Source organism: Malaya genurostris, chromosome 3, assembly GCF_030247185.1.
Source record: "Malaya genurostris strain Urasoe2022 chromosome 3, Malgen_1.1, whole genome shotgun sequence".
NCBI classification, from domain to species: Eukaryota; Metazoa; Arthropoda; class Insecta; order Diptera; family Culicidae; genus Malaya; species Malaya genurostris.
The window spans coordinates 90393854-90418099 of record NC_080572.1 but is presented as its reverse complement, the minus strand read 5'-3'; the positions used below and the strand labels follow the sequence as shown (position 1 = coordinate 90418099).

The 24246-nt window shown below is 37.5% G+C and overlaps 1 protein-coding gene across 2 annotated transcripts in view; it reads left to right on the top strand.

The window, feature by feature from the left end:
* Positions 1-24246, top strand: part of LOC131434802 (ankyrin repeat and BTB/POZ domain-containing protein 2) — a 257444-nt gene that overhangs the window by 230840 nt on the left and 2358 nt on the right. The window contains exons 2-3 of one of the 2 annotated variants that reach the window (XM_058601960.1): positions 20083-21562; positions 21692-24200. In XM_058601960.1, coding sequence (XP_058457943.1) covers positions 20334-21562; positions 21692-24200 — 3738 coding nt within the window. In that variant the 5' untranslated portion in view covers positions 20083-20333. The remainder of the gene's footprint in view (positions 1-20082; positions 21563-21691; positions 24201-24246) is intronic. The other variant, XM_058601961.1, reaches the window with a different exon arrangement.

Genomic DNA, 24246 nt, shown 5'->3' with positions numbered 1-24246 from the left:
ACTACGATATCTTGTCAAACTTGATCACCTGTTTCGATAGACTTCGACTGATATCATAATAATTCCAGTCAAATTCGAGATCGCCTTGATTTTTTCATTTGCAACATTCTTCATTACCGAAAAGGACAATTTTGCATAAGTATTTTTCAGAATCATGTTTTTTTTGGTTAATTAACCTAAATATGATCTGTGAACCAAAAGCAAAGCCTTTTTATTACATTCCTGTATCGGAATTTGACCTTCTGTTTCAACAGACTTCGCAGCCGATTCAGAGAGCACAGAACCATTGCATGGCTGCCCGATCAACAAGGGAGAACAAAATTGTATCTGGGGTTGTTTCGTTTTTTTCTATCTAAATTAGTCATAATCTGGGCCTCGTTAATAGTTAAAATAACAAAAATTATAGCTCAATTTAACCTAGGTGATAACAAAATTGTTACAGACCTTGATATGTAAATATCAATATTATATCTAAATTTGTTACAAATTTAGTACGACTTTTCATCTTTTATTACCCATTTTTTAGGGGAAAGGTTTTACCGTGCAAATCTAAAAATAGATATCGCGAAGTAAGATGAAATTGCATACCTTTAGGCGATTTGATTTGCCATAAAAAATGTCATGAATAGTTAAGCGACTGGTTCCGAACCGGGAAGTTTTGAGTTGCCAACAAACGCTACGATTGCATCGCGGCATGAGAACCAACTGAGGTTGAAAGGATATATTGGCATCATATAGGTAATATTTAGTGTAAGTCTATACTGCTACAAAAATAATCTATCGCTCTCTTCTCTTTCGTCGTTTCCTTCCAACCGGCATATGAATGACAAAGGGGCTATTTTAGAACTAAGAGCAAGCTTTTTTTGGTATTGAAGAATAGTTTGAAATGAACGGAAATGACTAAATTCAGTGAAACAAAACTACCTTACAGAATCTGAGAAAATTAACTAATGAATCATAGTTTTTCAGTTTTTTCTTCATTGTACCAAGAGAGCCGACTTTCAAATAACATTCGAAACAGTTCGCTCGTTCAGTTGAAGTAGTGAATAATTGTCTGTTCGTGTATGTGTGTCGATTGGCGAGTATATTTGATTAAAATGTGCCCTTATGTTTCTCGGAGATGACTGAATCGATTTTCGTAAATTTAGATTAGAATAAAAATTCGTTTGAAAGACAGTGAAAAATCAGAAGAAGTGTATAGACAATGATTCGAATAGCAAGTTTTTATGATTGATGATCAACCAATTGCCACATTAGTTTGCGATATCCGCAGCCAGAAGCCTCGCAAGTAATGTTCAAAAACCATAAAAATTGAACCTTTATTCCGGTTTGATTGTTTGATATGATATGTAAAAATGTTCATGCAATGATATAGATGACAAAGGGCGAAATGCGATATCTGCAATTTGTAGATCTTATTAATTGATGACCTAACCAACTCATTTCTATTTTACTGATTTTGGATCCAAAAATTGTGAAATTGATTCGATATTACTTTAGTTTGCTTTAGACCATGATGATATCATCAGTGCCACCAGTGAACATTTCTCAATGTAATATTAACAATTTTTTTTATTTAGAACTACGTAAAAAATCTTCAGATCAACATAGTATAAAGTACAGCAAGAACTAAAGATAAATCGATACGATTTTTTTTAAGATTTTTTTTCTCTATTTCCAGTACATCCGGGGTCCGGTAAAACTAAAGTCGCTATTTTCAATCTGCAACTAAAAGACCTATAAATCGAAAAAGTATTGAGCTGAGTTTAGATTTTGGTTTTGAGCCCAATTTAGATTTATTGCAGTGTTACTTTTGAAGACATTTTGAATTTTTGACACTTATCACTGTGAATTCGGAAACAAAAATCAGTCATCGATAAAATTTAAGAATTCGAGCATTCATTTGATTCCAAGCTTGTGAAAATCATGTCTGAGGAAACATTGCAGAATTCAATGAACAGAGTCGAAAGCTGTATCACTTTTTTCAATATTTATTATTCGAGTTTTAAAGCTTTTGCCTTACCTTTGTTTATTCGTAAGAGAAAAAGCGCAAAATTATCTTAAAAAATATTTATTTTCAATTTATAATTAATATTTGAATGAAAGCTTTACATAATTTAATTAGGAATTACCTGGAACGATCCTAAATTTAAAATTTAGGCCGCCATTTCAAAATCAAATATCAAAATAATGTTTTCAAAAGCATCTTCAGGTATGTGAAATTGGAAAAAAAAAATCAAAAACCTGATCGACAAAACTGTTTGAACTCTTTTTTCTCAATTCTCTAGTATAGTATTACCTGAAATATAACGACCCTTAATATAATATCTGGACTTGCTATAATCTTAATAAAATCTGAATGTTTGCTTCTGATTTGGAATCATATTTATAACATATTGAGATATAAATATTAAGATCATATATAATTTTGATAGAATCCTGTTATGCTCTGTTGATCGGGTGGTGCTACGATTCTACGAATCCTTCCAGCTCGGGGCTCGAACATACGACAACTGATTTTTAAGACCAGTGTCCTATGCATTGAACCGCCAATCCGGGACAATCTGTGAACCAAATGCTTTTAAATCATCGTTTGATAGACATTCATCTGCAATGACCAATAAATAATTATTATTCTTGTACTTATCACAATGCAAATGATACGGAAAGTTAACGGAATTCCGCGTAAATGAAAATTCATTTAAATAAAACAATACAAACTTCTTTGCGTGGGCCTAGCTCCGTACGAAGAGTTACTATCTTTATCAACTTCAGAAACAACGTCATCTGATCTATTTCTGTGAGCGAATCGAAGCAGTCATAGCATTAATATTAATTTTGCTGAATGTAACCAATGCCTCAGTTAGATTGTCACCGAGTGTACACCAGAGTAATAAATTTTTCTCCCCAACCCACGACTATGTTCTTTGGTAGAGATATCAATCTTTCCATTTAATTAAGTTGGCAAGCTACAGCACGAATTGCTAGGTTTAGAGTTTTACTAATCTTAGCCCTTTTCATGACAGGTGAGTGGGTTGTACAGTAGCCAACAAATTTCCGTTCAACCTACAGTTATTCAATTTTTTTTTCTAAAAGAAACGTCAAACGTGAAACGATATGTATTCAATAAGAAACAGGAGTATGTGTCACTGAGCGAATTATGCCTACTATATTCACAAGAATGGTAATGTGGAACAAATTGTGGGTAATTCTGTGCGATGACCTGAGTAGAAAAAATCTATCCTAATCCACCTATTCTTCACACCGAAGTTTGTATTATATATTCACTTAATTTATATGTTTGATGTAATGGAAACAAAATCCGTTCCGTTTAGTTTTCTGGGTTCTATTTCTTGGCTAAGTTCTACAACCAAGTGTGTATTGCGGCACCCAACATAAAAGGAAAATTAATAAAATTACTGCAAATGTGATATCTCATCAGTAGCAGTGATTTGATTGCCTGTTTTTCTATGCCGGTTGGACACAACAAACATTTCTGTGTGTAGCTCAAATGTGCATGTAACTGAGCTTCGACTATGAAGAAGTTGATTTTAAAAACAATGCAAGTCGCTGAAGACTGTAAACGTTATTTGCCCATAAGGTTGATGACAATGAAGCGTAAAACTGTTCATTATGCCACTTAGTGTTTGCTTCAGGGAACGACTGATAACAGTTAATTAGTGATATGCTGGTATTGTTACGTCAGCAATTGCTGTAATGATACGTAACCGTTGTAATTAGAATTACATCATGCGTATTGGAATTGATTAGCGATTTCCGATAGTGAAATGCAATATAATGACCAAAACTGTATCTGTATGTACTAGTACTAATAATGCTGGCTAATCAGTACTTTAACGAGAGAAGTTATTTTTGTTTACAAATTATGTAGATAAAAACACGGCCAATTGACGGGCCCAAAACGTGAGATAAACTGTTCTCTGAAGGCGACTCTCAATTTGGTCAACAATAGTGTTGCCAAAAAGATACCAGCAACAAAGATCTTTTTCTTATATCTCGATGCTTTCCTGTTCTTAGATGGAAATCATTGTGATCCAGCAATGGTTCACCGACCGCACCTAGGGATGTCGCAATATCGATCGATTAATCGAGTAATCGATTAATAACCCAGAAAATCGAGTATAATCAAAAAAATCTCATAGTGATAATCGAATGAATAACCGAGTAATCGAATAATAACCCAGGTAATCGAATAAATTTCCATCGAATAGTTCCAAAATTATACTCGATTATTAAATAATCGAGTAATTCGAAATTTCCGACATCCCTAACCGCACCATAATACATTACTTCATCCATGTTATTGTTGTTGTTGTTGTTGTTGTTAGTATCAAAAGTATGGTCAAAGATGTTCAAGAACTTATTTATTGTATCTGTATTGTATCTATTTATTCCAAAGAACCACTCAGAATTTAATAGTTCTGACAAAAAGGACTAGTTCTTGTGAATTGTTCTCTCTTTAAGATGCAGTTAAAGAAAAGAATCACGCTTAAAGAAAATCCTAAATAGTGGTGTAATGACACCTTCCTCACATTCGTTAGTATGATAAATTGATTCAAATGGCAGAAACTGGACCACTACTTTCGGTATTTCAGGAACTGGATCCGTCTATGGTATATAAGACCTTTGATTTTAATTAAAGTATATAAGATCGGTATAGCTGTATTTGAGAAATCGAAGTGTGTTCCGTTTTGGAGTTTTTGACCACAATTCCCGGAGCTTCCAGAACTGGAAACTCGGACCTAGTATAGCCAAATTCGGTTAGTTTGACAATAAACTAACACGTTCCTCAAACAAGAATAGTTCGAAGTGCAGTGTCGAAAAGTTTGTACGTTCTTTTCATAATCACTTCAAACGACGGGTTGTAATTTTTAACACTAACATACCTTAACTATCAGCCAAGTCCTGTGATGCTCTTTGTTGTATCTAGCAAATGTTTCCATGTAGCTCGATCCATGACCGCTCTTCACCAGCCACTCAAGGCCCGGATATTTCGTAAATCCCTCTCCAGTTGATCGATCCGCCTCACTCGCTGTGTTACTCTTGCTTTTTAACACTTATCACCTTATAATGCCGGAACCGAATGTTGTAACCAAGGATGGCTTTTATCGTATCAAAGAACGTTCACTGGCAACTCTTCAACAATCAGTGCATCAAAGAGAGTTGGAAATCATCGCAACAACAAAAACCCGGCATGGCTCATTTAACATTGAATCGACACCAGTGCGAGAGCGAATTTCTCTCGATGACGCTTCTGAGAATTAAAGGTTAGCACGCTGCTGTGGGGATCCTCTCTGAAGCAACAAACGGTCGCTTATTCTCGTTTCGCGATCCGATTCTATACAGGCACTTAATAATTGCGATAAAATCATTTTACTATTGCCGCTTATTTTAATTATGTACATATAAACTTTATATAGGTTGTGTCTATGAAAATGTCTGTGAATGCTCCACACAAGGGTTTTGAAATATTGCAACCTAGTACGAGAAACATCAAGTTGAATCATCGATTCGATTTTCTGCGATAATTGTCATTCTTGCGATTCTCTCTTGGGAAATTCCACTCACGGTTCATGCATTGAGAGACTCGAGTTCTCGCAGCATCTTCTACCGGATTGAAAATGTTGTATACAATATAGATAGCAATATAGCAGCTTCTGTCAAATTTTCGGCAATCACCAACACTGGTCTCCAGTACAGTTCCGAAGAGCTGTTATATTATTGCTTTTATCATATAGAAATATATATTGCATAATCACTGTGAAAAACGACTTTTGAACCGAGGCCCGGAGTGCCATATACCATTCGAATCAGTTCGTCGAGTACGCAAAATGTTTGTGTGCATGTATGTGTGTATGGGTGTATGTAACATTTTTGCACTACCTTTTCTCGGAGAGAAATGAACCGATTTTCACAAACTAAATATCAAATGAAAGGTCTTGTGGTTCCATATCAAATTCCTGCATATTAGGTTTTGCACAAACATGACATAACCTCACAAAAATGAACAGAATGAACTTTTTTTGACAGTCGACGTGTACTTGTTTACAGTTTGAAAGTTCATCAGAAGTTCATCGTTCGAATGTAAAAATTGCAAGTCGCCTCACACTCAACAGATTCATACATATATCGCTCCTTGATGCTGGAAACACATACAGGGCAATCTTTTTAGTTATTTTCACTGTGGAATACGTTTTTAACAGGCTCTTTTTCGTCTTTTTTTCAATTTTTAACTTGCAGTCGCAAAACAAAACAAGTACACGGCAACTGTCAAAGATGAATCCGACTTTCGGTTCATGAATTATAGGGTAAAGTGTGTTAAAAATTTGACACCATCACTTAACCCCTTAACGCTCAAGGGAAATATGTTTCCCTTCTATAAAAATCGTTATAGATTCTTCAATTACTATTAAATCGATGTTTTTTTCACTGAATGTTAAAGAAAACTTATTTGCAAGGTGACAAATGTGTTTCTGAACGAATAAGTAAAAAGAACTATCAATCTTTATTGCACTAAAAAAGTGTGCAAAATGACGTATAGAAAATAGAACACATAATAAATGTGTTATGTGCAACATCCATAAGTACATGAAATTGTTTTGTAAAATGCCATAACTAACTATTTATTTTACAATTCTAATAATTATAGTAATTAAAGCAATAAATTAAATTACGATATAATAAACCCAATTCTTCTTTTATTTATTTGTAAGAATCAAAGGGGAAGAAAATTCCCATGAAACTCCTGCTATGTTTTTCTGCGGTGATATTCTCTTAATTTACACCCCCAATAGTTAAAATATTGTCTTGTACTGCCATATTTCGTCCTGCACATTTTATGGTCGTGAAAGGGTTAAAGGGGCGAAACAAAATTTCTAAATCGGCCCTTAAAACTACTTCAATAAGTAATTATTATCAGTAAATCAGAAGCAATATCCCCTCGATTTTTTATATCTATTAATATTACCGGAAGATCTGGTTGAAATTTTGACATTTACAATATAACTTTATGAAAATGTGTAGTCATCTCTGAGCAATCAGAATGAGTTTCACTTTTAAGTTTTTGTTCAGTTCTGCTGGTACATCGCCGAACACCTTGGGGAGCCGGTAACTGCAATTGGTAGACATTTTGAAAATGACGAAAAAAAACTTTGGTTGTGGAAATTTTGGTAGCAACCGGTATTAAACACGAAATAGATCGATTTCACCTCATAAACATTCAATTCACTCACCTTTTCGATTGATGCTCTTCCATTTATGATACTATTTTTAAAAAGTCAGAAAAAACTCGGCACAAAAAGAACATGCTGCCATTACACACAAATGACATTTGTCGGAATGACGTTATCTGCTTTCTGTCAAACGTTACGGTGAGGTTACAGTAACCGAACACCTTACCCGCAATTAAATTGAATAGCGGCCCTTACACGATTATTAAAAGTGTCATTACTAAAAAGTAATGGCACTTTTAATGATCGTGTAAGGTCTACGAGTTCAGTAATGACACGAGTAATGATGGAATTCCGGATTTTCCATCATTACCAACATTATTTCTTCTTCTTATTTTTTTGTGGAAGTGCTGAATATCTTTAGAACTATACGCGAAAAAATTACAAAGTGTAGATTTAAATTGTTAATATTCCATTAACCTTAACGTTTCAATGGCAATTCAAATTTATTTTCAGCTAAACGAAAACAAAAATATTGCTATTTCTATTGCTGGAGTAGTTACAAATACTCATCAATAATAATGAACGTGTAATGCTAAAAAGTAATGATGTGCACTAATGCAGCAATGACGAGCGTTTGAGCAGAAGTGTCATTACTTAGTAATGACACTTTTAATAATTGTGTAAGGGCCGCTAATGATTTGCCGTACGGATTGGTCCACCACCCCCGTGTACTCCATACCTGGCCCCCAGCGACTATTATCTATTTTCAAATCTGAAAAGGTTTCTGAACGGAAATAAATTTTCGTTGAGGTTGTTGCAGAAATGGAAGCCTATTTTGAAGGCCTTGACAAATCTTTTTTTCAAAATGTTGAGGTCAAGTGTATCGCTATAGGTGCAGATTCTGCTGAAGAATGAAATCTGAACCAGAATTTTGGAACTGACTTCGGAACAATAATTTAATTGTTGGATTCAGTTTAAGAATTTAATTCCCAAATTCAGTTTCAGAAATAATTTCGAGAATTCAAAATCTGAATGCTGAAACTAAATTCGGAACCTGGATACTGAAAATGAGTTTAGTTCCAGATTGCTTGAACTAAATTGTTGAGCTAAGTTCTTGATCTGGATTCAGAACTTTCTAAACCTGTCACAGTACCCTCGGCATCTTAGAGCCAAGGCAGTGTGCCTTATTGAATATTTCGTTCAATAAAAAGTCTCTCTGTCTGTCTTTTAACTCCCATTTTTTGGTGGTAGTTAAATGTGTTCTGAAACATGTTTCTCGTCAATAGGTCAGACTTTAGTATAGATGCACGGTAGCAATTCTGGAAGCGAAAAAGTTAAAGTTGCAATGTGAACAATTAGCTGTATTCTAAAGTGTAAAAGCAGCATGTCAGTTTTATTCATATTCACGTCCTCCAGTAATGTCTGTGACCCACCAGCATTTCGATAAACTTTGGCTTGTTATTAAACTACTATCAGGATTTAGATCAAGTATAGAAGGTTTATGGTCAACATGTCTGGTTCGAAAAATATAATTTTATCGATTTTTTTTCCATAAATACGTTTATTTCTTAAGGCAGTTTACATAAGTTTTTCTTCGCCGTAGCATCACTTTTACATAAAATTCTTATCCTAATTTAATTCTAACATAGTCACAACGATTTGAATTTATTAAAACATATTCTCTTATAGCTTAAATATCATCTTAGGTAATTCGTCATTAATTATGAAATCTACTCGGAAATATTATTTGAATCAAACGATTAACTTCTATAAATTATAAAATAAGCTGATATTTTCAGACATTTCGTTGATAATTTCATAAACTGTTTCGAGTTTGTTTGTATCATTACATAATTTTTATTCTAATTTAGCTATTGGTTGAACTCATGGACGCAGCTGGAATCAGAACTAAATCTTAAAAGGGGCCTTTATTAAATTGAAACTCCAATTTTCTTTATGAAATGATAAATAAGTTTCATGTATGAAAGGTCACGACAAGCAAGAATGTCTCGAACTGGGACATTGGATAGTCTACCTTGGGTACGCAAAGAATTTATTAGTTGAGATCTGACATCACGATACTCCACGCATGTCCAAACGACATGATCAATATCCCGATAACCTTCTCCGCAACCACAATGATTAGTCTCGGAGAGCCCAATTCGAAGGAGATGTGCATCTAACGTGTAGTGATTGGACATGAGTCTGGACATCACACGAATGAAATCCCTACTCACATCCAGTCCCCTGAACCATGCCTTTGTCGATATTTTCGGAATAATTGAGTGCATCCACCGACCCAAATCATCTTTATCCCAAGAAGCTTGCCAGCTGGCAAGTGTTCTTTGGCGAGACGAGCTATAGAATTCGTTGAAAGCAATCGGTCTCTCATAAATTTCACCCTCAATAGCACCACGTTTAGCTAAAATATCGGCTCTTTCATTGCCAGGAATGGAGCAATGAGCAGGGACCCAGACTATAGTGATTAGATAATTATTGTTCAATATGTCGTTCAGGCACTGTTTTATTTTGCCCAGGAAAAACGGTTCAGTCTTGCCAGGCATGTTTGAGCGAATTGCTTCAATTGCACTCAGACTATCTGTGAAGAGGAAATAATGGTTTGGAGATAATGTGACGATTACACTCAAACTATAATGAACTGCTGCTAGCTCTGCTATATAAACAGATGCAGGTTCTTGAAGCCTAAATGAGGCCGAAACATTATTGTTGAACATACCAAACCCTGTCGCTTCTTCAATTCGCGATCCATCCGTGTAAAACATTTTCTCAGAGTCAATATGCCTGAACTTACTTGAAAATATTTTTGGGATTTCCACCGAGCGTAGATGATCCGGGATTCCACGCACTTCGCGCTGCATGGATGTATCGAAAAATAAAGTTGAGTCAGGGGCACTTAGGATGCTGACACGGATAGGAATATATCTTGAAGGGTTGATTTCCTGTGACAAGTGATTAAAATATACTGTCATGAATTTTGTTTGAGAACGAAGCTCGACTAGTCGTTCGAAATTATTAATTACCATGGGATTCAGCACCTCACATCTTATTAGCAGGCGTGATGAAAGCTCCCAAAAACGATCTTTCAATGGAAGAACTCCCGCCAGAACTTCAAGACTCATTGTATGTGTCGAATGCATGCAGCCTAAAGCAATTCGCAAACAACGGTACTGAATTCGCTCAAGTTTGATAATATGAGAGTTTGCAGCGGAACGAAAACAAACGCATCCATATTCCATCACTGAAAGTATCGTTGTTTGATACAATTTTATTAGATCTTGCGGATGAGCACCCCACCAAGATCCTGTTATTGTTCGAAGAAAATTTACTCTTTGTTGGCATTTCGTTATCAGATACCTAATGTGTCCTCCCCACGTGCATTTGGAATCGAACCACACCCCGAGGTATTTAAAAGTTAAAACCTGTTGGATCATTCTTCCCATCATATGGAGCTGAAGCTGCGCGGGATCATGCTTTCTTGAAAAGACGACTAACTCTGTTTTCTCCGCAGAGAATTCGATACCAAGATGAACAGCCCAAACGGACAAGTTATCTAAGGTATCTTGCAATGGTTTATGCAGATCAATAGCTTTGGGTCCAGTAACTGAAACTACGCCATCATCTGCCAATTGTCTTAGTGTACATGGGGATACTAGACAGCTGTCAATGTCATTCACGTAAAAATTATAGAGAAGCGGACTGAGGCATGAGCCTTGCGGGAGACCCATGTAGCTAATTCTGAATGTTGCCAAATCGCCATGTGAAAAATGCATGCGTTTCTCTGACAAAAGGTTGTGCAAATAATTATTTATAACCGCTGGGAGTCCATGTTGGTGGAGCTTGTCTGAGAGAACATCAATGGAAACTGAATCAAATGCTCCTTTAATGTCTAAAAATACAGATGCCATTTGTTGCTTTTGAGCGAAGGCAATTTGGATGTCAGACGAAAGTAATGCAAGGCAATCATTCGTCCCTTTATTTCTACGGAAGCCAAACTGAGTATCTGACAACAAACCGTTCACCTCGACCCAAGTGTCGAGACGTTGCAGAATAATTTTTTCGAACAATTTTCTGATGCAGGACAACATCGCAATGGGTCTATATGAGTTGTGATTGGAAGCTGGTTTCCCCGGCTTTTGAATGGCGATAACTTTCACTTGTCTCCAGTCAGGTGGAACAATATTTTGCTCAAGAAACTTGTTGAACAATTCCAACAAACGTCTTTTTGCGAGGTCGGGCAGATTCTTCACCAAGTTGAATTTAATTCTGTCCAACCCAGGAGCGTTATTGTTACAAGACAAGAGTGCTATAGAAAATTCCATCATTGAAAATGGGTTATTAATAAAACCATTATTTGGAGGAGATTCCCGTATAATGCTCTGCGTAGGAACAGAATCTGGGCAAACTTTCCTAGCAAAGACAAATATCCATCGGTTCGAGTATTCATCATTCTCATTGCCCACGTTATGATTCCTCATTCGTCTGGCCGTGTTCCAAAAAGTGCTCATTGAGGTTTCTCTTGACAAACCTTCGACAAAATGTCTCCAATAGCTACATTTTTTGGCTCGAAGTATGCTCTTGTACTTGGTTTCTAACACCATAAGTTTTTCAAAATTCTGAGGAGTTCCTCCTCCCCGTTTTAGAAACGTCTTGCAAGCATTTTGTTTTGCGAGTTTAGCCTCTGAGCACTCTTTGTCCCACCAGGGGTTGGGAGGCCTTCTGTTAGTCGTTGGCCCAGGAAAGCATTTAGTTTGGGATTGTTCTGCGGCCTCCAGAATCGAACAAACGAGGAAGTTATATTCTTCAAGTGGAGGGAGCTCTTCCATTGAATTCAAAATACTAGAGATACTACTTTGGTATTTAATCCAGTCGATATTTTTTGTCAAATCATATGGAATACTAGCTGAAGTAGCAATGCAATTGCTACTGCTAATTGAGATGATGATTGGTAAATGATCGCTACCGTGTAAATCAGGCAATATTTTCCAGGTGCAATCTAGTCGAATTGATGTTGAGCAAAGAGATAGATCTAATGCACTTGGGCGTGCAGGAGGTCTTGGGATCCGTGTCATGCTACCCATATTTAATACCGTCATGTTAAAATTGTCACAAATGTTTTGTATTAAAGATGATCTGCTATCATTGTAAACGGAACCCCACATAATACCGTGCGAATTTAAATCCCCCAGAATCAATCGTGGAGCAGGAAGGGCTTCAACCATTTCATTAAGCTGTCGCTGTCCAACTTGTGCTTTTGGAGGAATATAAACTGAAGCTATGCAAATATCTTTACCTTTAATGTTTATTTGGCAAGCAACAACTTCTATACTAGAAGTTGAAGGGATGTTTAATCTATAAAAGGAATAGCATTTCTTAATTCCCAAAAGCACTCCACCATACGGAGAGTCTCTATCGAGACGTATAATGTTAAAGTCATTAAAATTTAAGGCTATGTTTGATGTAAGTCATGTTTCACACAAAGCAAATACATCACATTTTTGACTATGCAACAAAACCTTAAATGAATCAAGTTTTGGCATGATGCTTCGACAATTCCACTGCAGGACAGTGATTGTATCATTTGTGGCGGGTGATAAATTATCCATCAAAAGATACAAAACCTGAGACAATTGGCCATTGAGCTGATAACTGCTTCAAAAAGGTTCTATCTATTGGAAGGAATGCCATTATGAGGGTCTTTAAGGGTTCAGATATATTGAATGCTGAGAAAATCCATTCAACAATTTCCGAAAACTTCAGTAATCCTGTTGGTGGCTGTGAAATGGAGCCCAGAGGATTATTACCTTTTTCTGTGTTAGATCCTGGATTGGTTTGTGAATTTGACAAACCAGGAGGCACAGTCTTTGGTTTTGACTTTTTTTGTTTAACACGGGGATCTTTTTTTGAAGATGAAATTTTAGGTGTCTTTTTTGGTAATTTGGAGGAAGACTTCTTTCTCTTAACTGACCCTTGGGTAGTGATAAACGAATTACCTTCACTATTTTCGTCAGAGTCAGAGTCCTCTGGTTCCTCTAGATTTGAAAACCCGTTTTCGGTTTCCAAAGGGGGGACATCAATGACCGTTTTAAGCATTTCTGCATATGTGCGCTTAGACCGTGCTTTTAAAGAAAGCTTAATTTTGTCTTTGTGCACTTTAAATGCAGTGCATACTGAAATATCCTCATGAGGACTTTCCCCACAATAAATACATTTTTCAATTTCCTTGTTGCAATCATTATCTTTATGAGGTCCTTCACACTTAATACATTTTGGTTTATTGCTACAGTAAGTAGCTGTGTGTCCGAATTTTTTGCAGTTCGTACAAATTATTACATTTGGAACAAAAAGCCGAACAGGGAGGCGAATTTTATCGACATAAACATGGGACGGCAACGCAGATCCGGCAAATGTCACTCGAAACGAGTCTGATGGGCGATAAACTTTTTTTCCCTCTTCATAAACTACTGAGTACAGTTGTTTGCACTCCAGTATTTTCACACCCTCAAGCATAGAGTTCTTGAAACGACCAACACCATGCTTGAGTAAATCATCTACCGAAAGACTCGCTTCGGTAACAACACCGTCAATTTCGACATCTTTGGAGGGTATGTAAACTTTATACTCTTTATTGAAATGTTCCGAAGAGACAATATCATTCGCGTGTTTCAAATTATTTACCACAACACGAATTTTATCGTTATTCACTTTTATGATCTCTTTGATTGAAGAGAATCGTGATGTCAAACCTTTAGAAATTTGGTAAATGTTTAATGGCTTTGATATACGTCTAAAAAAGACTATCCAAGGCCCAGAAGAGCTCTCCTGATATTTTTTCGTTCGTGGGGGTATAGGATTCATGCTAGGATTTACGTCCATGGATTCATCCATCACATTGAAATTTTTAATCAAACTTTAAAATAAAAAATGAAACCAACACTACACAGTACTCAATCAAAAGGAAAAGAAAAAACTTCTACCTTGAAATTGTTGTCTATCTCCGTTGCACTGCCGTGTAGATTCTTGTTGCTCTAGATGTTCTTGTTGGATGCTGATTGTTGGATGTGATGCTACTGCTACCTGACATCAAGCACCACTCGATTTCCGATTTATTTTTGTCTTCGCCAGCTGTAACCAGCGCAGGTCACCGGTGTATACCTGCGTGTTGTATGGCAGTGGAAAGACCGAGTTGTCTTGTCTCCTTCTTCCTTGTGCTCCGCACCGATATGCTTCTGCACCGAAGTGCCTTCGCACCGGTGTGCCTTTGCACTCTCCTGCTTCTATGTGCCTTTGCACTCTTCTTCTTCAATGTGCCTTTGCACTCTCCTGCTCAGCACTTGTGGCTGTATATTGTGGCCTGGGTAGAGCTTGGGAAACGCCCTTTGTTGTTTCCTTCACCAGCTTGGCCCAGCACTAGGGCTCTCTTATGCAGCACGATTTTACGTTTTAACGGCTGCTGCCAACAGGTCTCTACCTGTAGTTCAACCGTTGTCGTATTTAACGCGTGTAAACTAACCAGCGTTATTAAACTGTACGCTTCTATACACAACCTTCTCGGTTGAACGGCTATTACTGAATCAATAATTTTATCGATGTTGTAAGCGAAAAATCGCAGAGTGTTTCAGTACGCTAAGATTTCGCTGAGATTTCCGAATAGATTTCGAAAATCTTGGACGCTTTCTAAGATTACCATTAGGTTAGTTGATAAGCTCACAACACTCCAATGTACAATTGTTCCGAAGATAGTATCGTATAAATGTTTTGTTGAGAATAATTGAATGGCAAGATAAAGGCACTATTACAAGTCACAACATAGGAATATTAAGAAGAGGATCTTTAGGTTTGCATCGTAATAATGGTATATCGATACGTCGTTTGAAAGCGTTGCTAAATTCGGTGGATTAGGTTTCTACGTGGGTTGTCATAGCATTTAAAATAAATGTTAATTATTTCAAAAAAATTGTCGAAGTACCCCTTCAAAAAAGTAATTATATCTATGAAACAATTTTTAAGATTTCTATGAAAATGTTTATAACATTTACTAAACGATGTTCCAAATTCATTAATCGGTTTCCGTTAGCTCTTGGAAGGTTTTTCTAACAACTACAACAAATAGGTACAAGAATATACTACCGTGATCAAAAAGTTCCGGGAATCACCCCCGTGTGGCTCTCTCAGTCACCCGATTATATTTTTTATTTTTTATTTGTTGCCACATCTGTTATTAATATCAAATTTTCAGCTTGATACCTGGACATTCGTAAATGTTACGCTGTATATTATGCGATTATGCGTGTTCTCGATTTTGTACAATTTTCAAAATCGAATTGAATTTGCAACAACTAGTTTTTATTAAATTATGCGTTAAAAACGGTTTCAGACGACAACATCAACAAAATCAAAGGATGGATTACTGTAGACCGCAAATCGACCATTATGCTTATGACAGACATGTGATATCGGAATCACTGTACACCGTGAAATCACATGTCTTTCACCCTTAATCACGGTGGTATCACGCGAGCATCATGATACAACGGTGATTTCCGTACTACGGTCATTTATCGTTGTACTGTGCAAAATCACATCACTGTTTACTGCTACCAGCGCCATTGACGAGCGATGGTGAACTCACGAAACAATATTTCCTTCTTCTGAGCATCAAATAATAAACAACCTTTGTTTTATTTTGAAAAAATCTCGGTAAAATGCTAACCAGCAGCATAAAACTACACTTTATCAACGTTGTAGCTTATTTCCAAAAAGCAGTCAAACAAAGAAATGTTTATAAATTTGGTGAAGTTTTTAAATACAAATAAGGAAAACAATATATTCATATTTGTACATAAAATCAGCACTATTAAGTTATTGTTTTCTATTCAATAACAAGTAAATTTATTATTGAAATGGATTTAGAACACATCATGATTCATATTTTGAATGCACATGTTGTAATAATTAACGATAAATACCAAATACATCAATAAACCAATTGTTTAGTCACAACTTTAAACTCCCTAAAATCCAAATAAAATCATTATGAGATTATATTCCAGCCCAGTAGACCATTTTTCATAAGCGTTGTGAAGTAAAACGAAGCATCAAACCTATGTCAAATCTATTTCGGAATGATTTTCAAATTAAAGAAGGTTTTAAAATCAGCTTTATGATAAACATAATCCTTTCTATTAAAATTACGTAATGAATAAACTGTTTCGTTGAAAGCATTTTTTTTGGAATATGTGTGTGCCATGCCGTGTTATCGGTTACATACTAAGAATATTTTAGATTTATTTACTATTTTGAGGCTCAATGTTAAAAATTTATGCGCTCTTATTTTTATTGTGAATATGCGGGTAAAAAGGAATTATTACTGAACATCATGAAATTTTTGCGGATTTTTTAGTGAAATTGTCATCCGAAGAACACTCACACATAAAATTAGTTTAATAATTTAGAGAGGCATTGATTATATCTGTCATAAAACAGTTACTAGGAATACACTACAAGCCGCAAAAATTTTTAATTTCTATATTATCGATCATCTGAGCTGGGAAATCAAGCTAAGTTTGAGTTGTTTCGTTTCACTGTATATTCTTTCTATGCGCAAAACATGTCTGTCACCTCATCGTTGTACGCGTACAGCGTTGTACAGAAATCATTGTACGGAAATCACATGTCTGTCAGTGGTATTAGAGAGATGGCAGAGGAGTCGCATGAGGCATGAGACGTTTACGTGAAACAATTCGCCAAAAAAGACCAGATTTGTGGGCAAACAACTCGTGAATCTTATGCTTATGACAGACATGTGATATCGGTATCACTGTACACCATGAAATCACATGTCTGTCACCCTGAATCACGGTGGTATCACGCGAGCATCATGATACAACGGTGATTTCCGTACTACGGTCATTCATCGTTGTACTGTACAAAATCACATCACTGTTTACTGCTACCAGCGCCATTGGCGAGCAATGGTGAACTCATGAAACAATATTTCCTTCTTTTAGGCATCAAATAATAAACAACCATCGTTTTATTTTGCAAAAAAATCCCGATTAAATGCTAACAAGCAGCAAAAAACATATATACTTTGTCAACGTTTTAGCATATTTTCAAAATGCAGCCAAAAAAGAAATGTTCATAAATTTGATGAAGGTTTGAAATACAAATAAGGAAAACAATATATTCATCTTTGTTCGTTTCATTCCATTCAATTATAAGTAAATTTATTGTTGAAATGGATTTAAAAACATAATGATTCATATTTTGAATGCACATGTGGTAATAATAAACGATAAATATCCAATAGCAAACATAAACCAATTGAGTGATCATCCTGTTTATTGAAGACCTATATTGAATTCTGGAAACTCTAATTCTAATAATTACTTTGTCTTATATCATCAGGTTGAATGCCGTTGGATAGAAAGAAAACTTGTTTTTAAATTGTTTAGAAAGAGAGTATTAGTAGAGAAGTAGAGTAGAGTATGAATAGAGAACAGCGAATCATGTTTTTCAGTGTGGGGAAGTTGAAGCAGAACACGTACCAAGTAACATATTCAATTTAATAAATACTCGTAGTAGTTTTCAGTGTTACTTCATAAACATAGCATAACAACTTAAAAATACCTAAAATCCCAATAAACCATTATGAGATTATATTCCAGTCTAGTAGACTATTTTTCATAAGATAAGATTTATGAAGCAAAATGAAGTATCAAACCTATGTCAAATCTATTTTGGAATGATTTAAAAGTCAAGAAGGTTTTAAAATCTGGTTTATGATAAACATAATCCTTTTTATGAAAATTTCGCATGGATAGCATTTTTCTGGAATATGTGTGTGTGCCATGCCGTTTTTGATGGTTACATACTAAGATTATTTTAGATTTATTTACTATTTTGAGGCTCAATGTTAAAAGTTTAGGCGCTCTTAATTTTATCGTGAATATGCGGGTGAAAAAGGAATTATGACTGAACACCTTGAAATTTATGCGGATTCATTCAAAGTCGACATGATTTACAAACAAAATTTGTTAATTCATCACCTTTTTGGGTAGAAATCATTTTTTTTGCATAAAAAAGTAGTGCTAGTGTCTATCATATTTCCTCCGTTTTTTTGTCAGTAAATGTTACGGTAGAACATCAAAATTATGGACATCAAATTTTCCCTAATGCTAATAACATTTAAACAATTAAGGAAAAAAATTCTGTATCCCAGAACAAATGTGTCATAAATGTACCTTAAAACTACAAAATTTCATATGAGTGAAACAGTCATCCGATGAACACTCACACACAAAACTAGTTTAATAATTCAGAGAGGCATTGATTATATCAGTCATAATCCAGCTACTGGGAATACACTCCAAACCGTGAAAATGTTTGGTTTCAATATTATCGATCATCGGAGCTAGGAAATCAAGATAAGTTTTGAGTTGTTTCGTTTCACTGTATATTCATTCTGTGCGCAAAACATGTCTGTCACCTCATCGTTGTACGCGTACAGCGTTGTACAGAAATCATTGTACGGAAATCACATGTCTGTCAGGGGTATTACATCACGATAACGCACCGTCACACTATGCCATCGTTATTCGTGAACGTTTGGCTAAAAACGAAACGATTAGTGCTTTTATTCCAATGTCTGCTTTTCGTCTTTCCATTAATCTATTACTTGATTTAAAAAGTTCATAGTGACACGATTGGAGTTCCGCGTTTCCATTGAAATACACTCTGCAAGTAACGCATTTTCCAACCATGATAGATTTTCTTGAGATAAGAATGCTTATGATTTGAATAATTTTGATCATAAAATCATAAATAACTATCCTGACTTCATTAATAAATAAAACGGTTTGTTTCATGATGATCATGTTTTTATTTCCGTGCATACCAACGAATATCAAATGATACGGTTTATTGATTTTTGAGTTTACAAAAATTCTGATCGTATCTATGAAAAAAAAACAATGAAAAACGAGTATTCCTTCAATAACGTGAAAAGAAATAGCGATGGAATAGCATAGCATTCAACTATCCCTTTTCAGCTAAGAAAATTTAAACCATCCATTTCAGCTAAGAAAATTTAAATGTATGCATATTTTACTACTTCAATTACGCAAAGCTCGCCAATGTGTAGCACACTACCACTGGAAAAGTTGACATGATTGGCCTAATACGAAAATGCTTTCAGTTTTATTACATGAATTTTACATGAACCGCAGAGTGCCACCGCACATAGAAGTACACTTGAACTAAACGAATTGAATGAAATGAAAACAAACATAAAAACCATTGAAAGTTCAGCCAGACGGTGTGACTGTGCCAGAACAGTAGCTGGGCAAAAAGGGCTCACAAACGAAAATGCACATGTAACGAAATGAGTGCAGCTGGTGAACGGTTATGCGATTAAGATCTTTCAAGTAGACCAACAGCTGACTATAGACTCATTTGACAGGTGTGTAGTATTATTTTTTGTTTGTTTTTTAGTTGGTTGGACGTAAGGTTTGTCATATAAAAATCACAACACTGATTTATGTCACTTTGGTCAAAGAACTCCCAAATATTGTTTTTTTTTTAAGTTGCCCCACAAAACTTTAAACTATACATACTGCTGACCGTGAGTGTACAGGTTTCATATACGAAATATACAAGCTTCCTACCTATTTTCGAATGCCAGCAAATTTCATAACATCGCACCAGCTGAAGCATACCTGCTGTTCCTACAAAATGGACTTTATAGTCGGCGTACATATATTGTCAGATCAATGTGTTTTTCTTTAGTGTGCCAATGGGCGCAACCACCGCGTAATGCGGCTGCTGTCAAAAATAATTTAGCTAATACATTTCAACCATACATTTACAGCAGTTGCAGTAGACTCGAGTCACAAGTGCAACTTCCCGATGTTTTTACTCCACTTCTGTAATTGCTAATACTGGTGCCCTACAATGCATCATAAAATTGTCCAATGGCACGCGGTCTGAACCCACGCTGACCACGGAAGGTAGCCGCAGCTGTCGACACACTGCATGGATACGAAAGTGAAAATGCTTGTCGAACAAAGCAGTAATGTTGAAACTTCGTCCGGTGTTAATTCCTAGCGGGGAAAACCCAGCATGACGTGTACGGAAGACTGCACCTGCAGTCTTTGTCGGGAGCTTCGAGGGTACAAATTGAAGGCGAAACCACAGACCAAATCCGAACACCCATTCGGGCCGATTGACACATCCTCGACGGCTGCAGCTCCGACTTCAGTTAGTTCCGGAAAATATCAGGGATCAAAGTATTGCAAAAACAATAAAAATAGTCGGAACGATAACTTCATTTTGAAAAAAAGAATGTCCTCTGATTATAACAAGGAAGCCCGCCATGGTGGGTCCGTGGCGCCATCGGCGGGTACTTCATCGACGGAAATCAAATTTAGCTTTCAAGAACCACCGTCAGACGCTTCACGACAGCTAATTCGGATGAAAAAAGCTCAAAGTTATAGTGAAATTCCATGTTTCGCTAAAATCAATCGTAATCGATACAGTGGAGCTCTTTTAGAACCGAAAATGATTAAAAGTACCAATAATCTAACCGAAGAGGATGAATATTTTAATTATCAGCCTCCACCCCCACCACCATCAACAGCCGATTCAACCCAAAATGTGAAAAACAAAATCGAAAAACAGAAAGACCACAAAGTCATAATATACTTTGGGGATAGTATTATGAACAAGAAGAGTGAAAACCCAAAAACAGCTCCCTCTTCGCCACCGCCACCAAAGATTACGGAATTAAACGTATTCCACGCTCAACGTCTATGCGAAGAAACTGCTGAGTTTCAGTTTCGTCGGCAAAACTCCGTTGTGTTGAAATCAAAGCGCAAGGATAACTCGACGGATCGAAATGATCAACCGAAACCAGGTAAGGAGTTTATGCAGCAACTGAAATCAGTCTTGGAAGAGAAAAATAAAAGTACCTCTGTGACAGTGGCACCGACTGCGGATCCTTTGGGACCTGGGTGCTCGGCCACAGTAGTGATAACACAGAAAAAAATACCAGCTCCTTCCATTCCTGAGAAGGCCAAAGTTGCGATCGTAAACAATGATCATTCAAAGCAAAAGCACACACAAGTGGTGGAAATTCGACAAGTAGCTCAGGATAATAAGGCTCTGCCCTCTTTTGTTGAAAGTGTTGTGAATGGCGTTATTAATATAAAAATCGAGGAAAGCTTCAAGGTGGCTTCAGATATTGTACAAGCTGTCTTTCAAAACGATACGTCTGAAGATGGATACGGTTGTAATGATGAGGACATCGGGGATCCGTTCGATTGGAGCTTTGTACAAAACTGGCGGGCACGGTAATTTGAATTTAGGCTACTTTACGCTATACACTCAGTGAGCACATTACCCTCTCAATCCAAAACTCCACAAAATCATCCAGACAGTGTCCTGATTTGACTAATTCTTTATTTTTTTGTTTCTCACAGACCTTCCGGAACGGTTACCAACGGACATGTCAGCTCGCCATCCAACAACAGTAACTCGACCAGCTCGGGTGTTAACAGTGCTGGCAGCAATCTCCAGAATGGATCCAATGGGTTATCCCCCGGTAATCACTATATTGCTTCATCCAACCCTGTCACATCTGGACCACGAATTCAAAGTCCGGCAGTGGCGACCCCTGCTCCTCGAATCTCCAAGGAGATAGCCGTTCGTCCAATCAATGGCAACCAGGATCCACGGAACTACAATCTATCGCCCGTTCAAAGTCTTCAACATAATGGCGATACAACGGGATCTAGCAGTGTCAGCAATGGCAGCAGCAATAATTTATCGTACAACACCTCGGCTATGATCCCGGAACGCGATGTTGGTCCCAACAAATTTGTAAACGGCAATCTCAAACAACAGCACCACACGCCTATGCATGGACCACAACAGCAGGCAAACGGCCAAATTCAACAGGGAAACCTTCAGCAGCAAGTCCCTCAACGATCCGTTGCCGGACCCACTAAACTTACTGTCCAAAGTTCACCGGTCAAATGTCAACCAGCAATGATCAGTTCGGGTTTAGAGAAAGTCAACCTAAATGGAGTTTCAAACGGAAACAACGCTAGACGACTCAACTCGAGTGGACTGAGTGGCAGCAACGGAAACTTACTGAACTCTCCTGCATCATCTACCGAACCATTGAACAGTAGCAGCAACAATTCGAGTAATGCAAGCAGCGTTAGCCATTTGAAGCAACATTTTTCCCAAAATCATCACGCAATACAATCCTACCACCACCCTCAAACACAACAGAATTCTCTTGGAGGTCCTCCACAAAAAGGTTTGGGCATCACTCGGACTCATCATCACGCAGGAACACATGACTTCCGCGGATTGCAAAGGGTTAATGAATGTCACAGTTCGTCAGATGAAAACCGATCCTCTGGACACGCATCCATGTCCGATACTGGGCACGGAAGCAGTTCACCTGGCGGCAATCGAAACAATGGACCACTCGGTCCGTTACCCGAAGATCGACTGGCAGCTGGAGTGACGAATCGTAGTGCACGTTCGCGAGCAAGCACTAATCATTCACGATCACGACACCGTGCAACACCAGCCAAAATCCCGTGGGGTGGTGGAGGATTGGAGGACATTAAACTAGCCATACAGCAACTCACAATGCGTTCACATACTAGTACATCGACATACAGCAGCCTCAGTGCGGGCTCAGAAAGCTCGGAACCAGAGCGTAGGCTAGGTCGTTACAGCTCGTTAGAGACGGTGAATACAAATGTAACCAGTGCAGATGAGTTCGTGTGGGTAGATTCTCATAATCGTCTAGTAGAACTTCAACATCCTCCTTGGAGTCAGCATTGTGTTCTGCGAGTTCTTAGGTCAGGTCGTTGCCGAGAACACTCAGAAAGAGTTTCTGTGGAGGCGGTTCCCAGATTGGGCTACCTGCTTCAACGAGCTTTAGTACGAGTTGCACGAGAAGTACAGCGTTTGTCGGGACCGCTAGGGCTGTGTTCTAAACACGAAGTTTCCGGTGCATTTAAGATTGTCTTATCTCCAGCTTTGGCTGACTCTTGTATAAAAGCATGTCTCCGGGCAGCCGCTATGTTTGCGGTTCCAGGTGATAGTGCTTTGAAGCAGAGTAAATCGGCACGAGCAGGTCTACAACTGCCGGTGGGACGATTCCATCGCTGGATGGCCGATGCAAGATTGGGAAGATTTGTTCACGAATATGCCGCAGTTTATCTCTGCGCTGGGTTGGAAAATCTACTGGAGGAAATCTTCCTTCAGTGTTTGCCTTCGGATCCGACAGCAACGTTAACTGCAAGTGGTCTCGAACATGCTATAGCTGGATCTGGTGACCTGTGGGGACTACTTCAACCATATGCGCATCTAAATGCTGGACGAGTGGCCTCCGGGGCCCTTACCATGCCACGATGGGCTAGTCAAACGTCGATAAATTCTAACACACAAAGTCCGGCACTAGAACCGTGTCTTTTAACGACTTGCGTTGGTAGCTTGAATGAACTGAAGGATTTAGTTACCCGAGCACAGCAGAGAAGCCAGCACATCACTATGTCACAATCAGCCTTGCGTGTACTCTTTTACTTTATGCGTTGTTCTCAACTGGAACACAACGATATCGGTATAGCAACCAATGGCGGAGGAACCAATATCCAAGAGTTGTGCTACGAGAGGGCGTATGTGGTTCTTCCTCCCCTTGTAGAGTGGCTCCGTGTTTCCTCTGCTCACGCAGAATATCGCCATGCCTTACTAATCGACAAAGACGATATCATGCAAGCAGCACGATTGTTGCTTCCTGGAGTTGACTGTCCTCCACGGCAAATCATTTCAGAAGAAGAGTTACCGTCGAAGAGACTCACTCTAACCAACCAAAGTATTGCATCGTCGAATCACTCCGGCCAAACGCAACCGCTACACGGGTCACTGTCGTCCAATTCATCTAGCTCAACTACCAGTAGCAATATAGTAAGTATATGAAACGGCGTCGTTAAGAACTGCTAAATTTGTTATA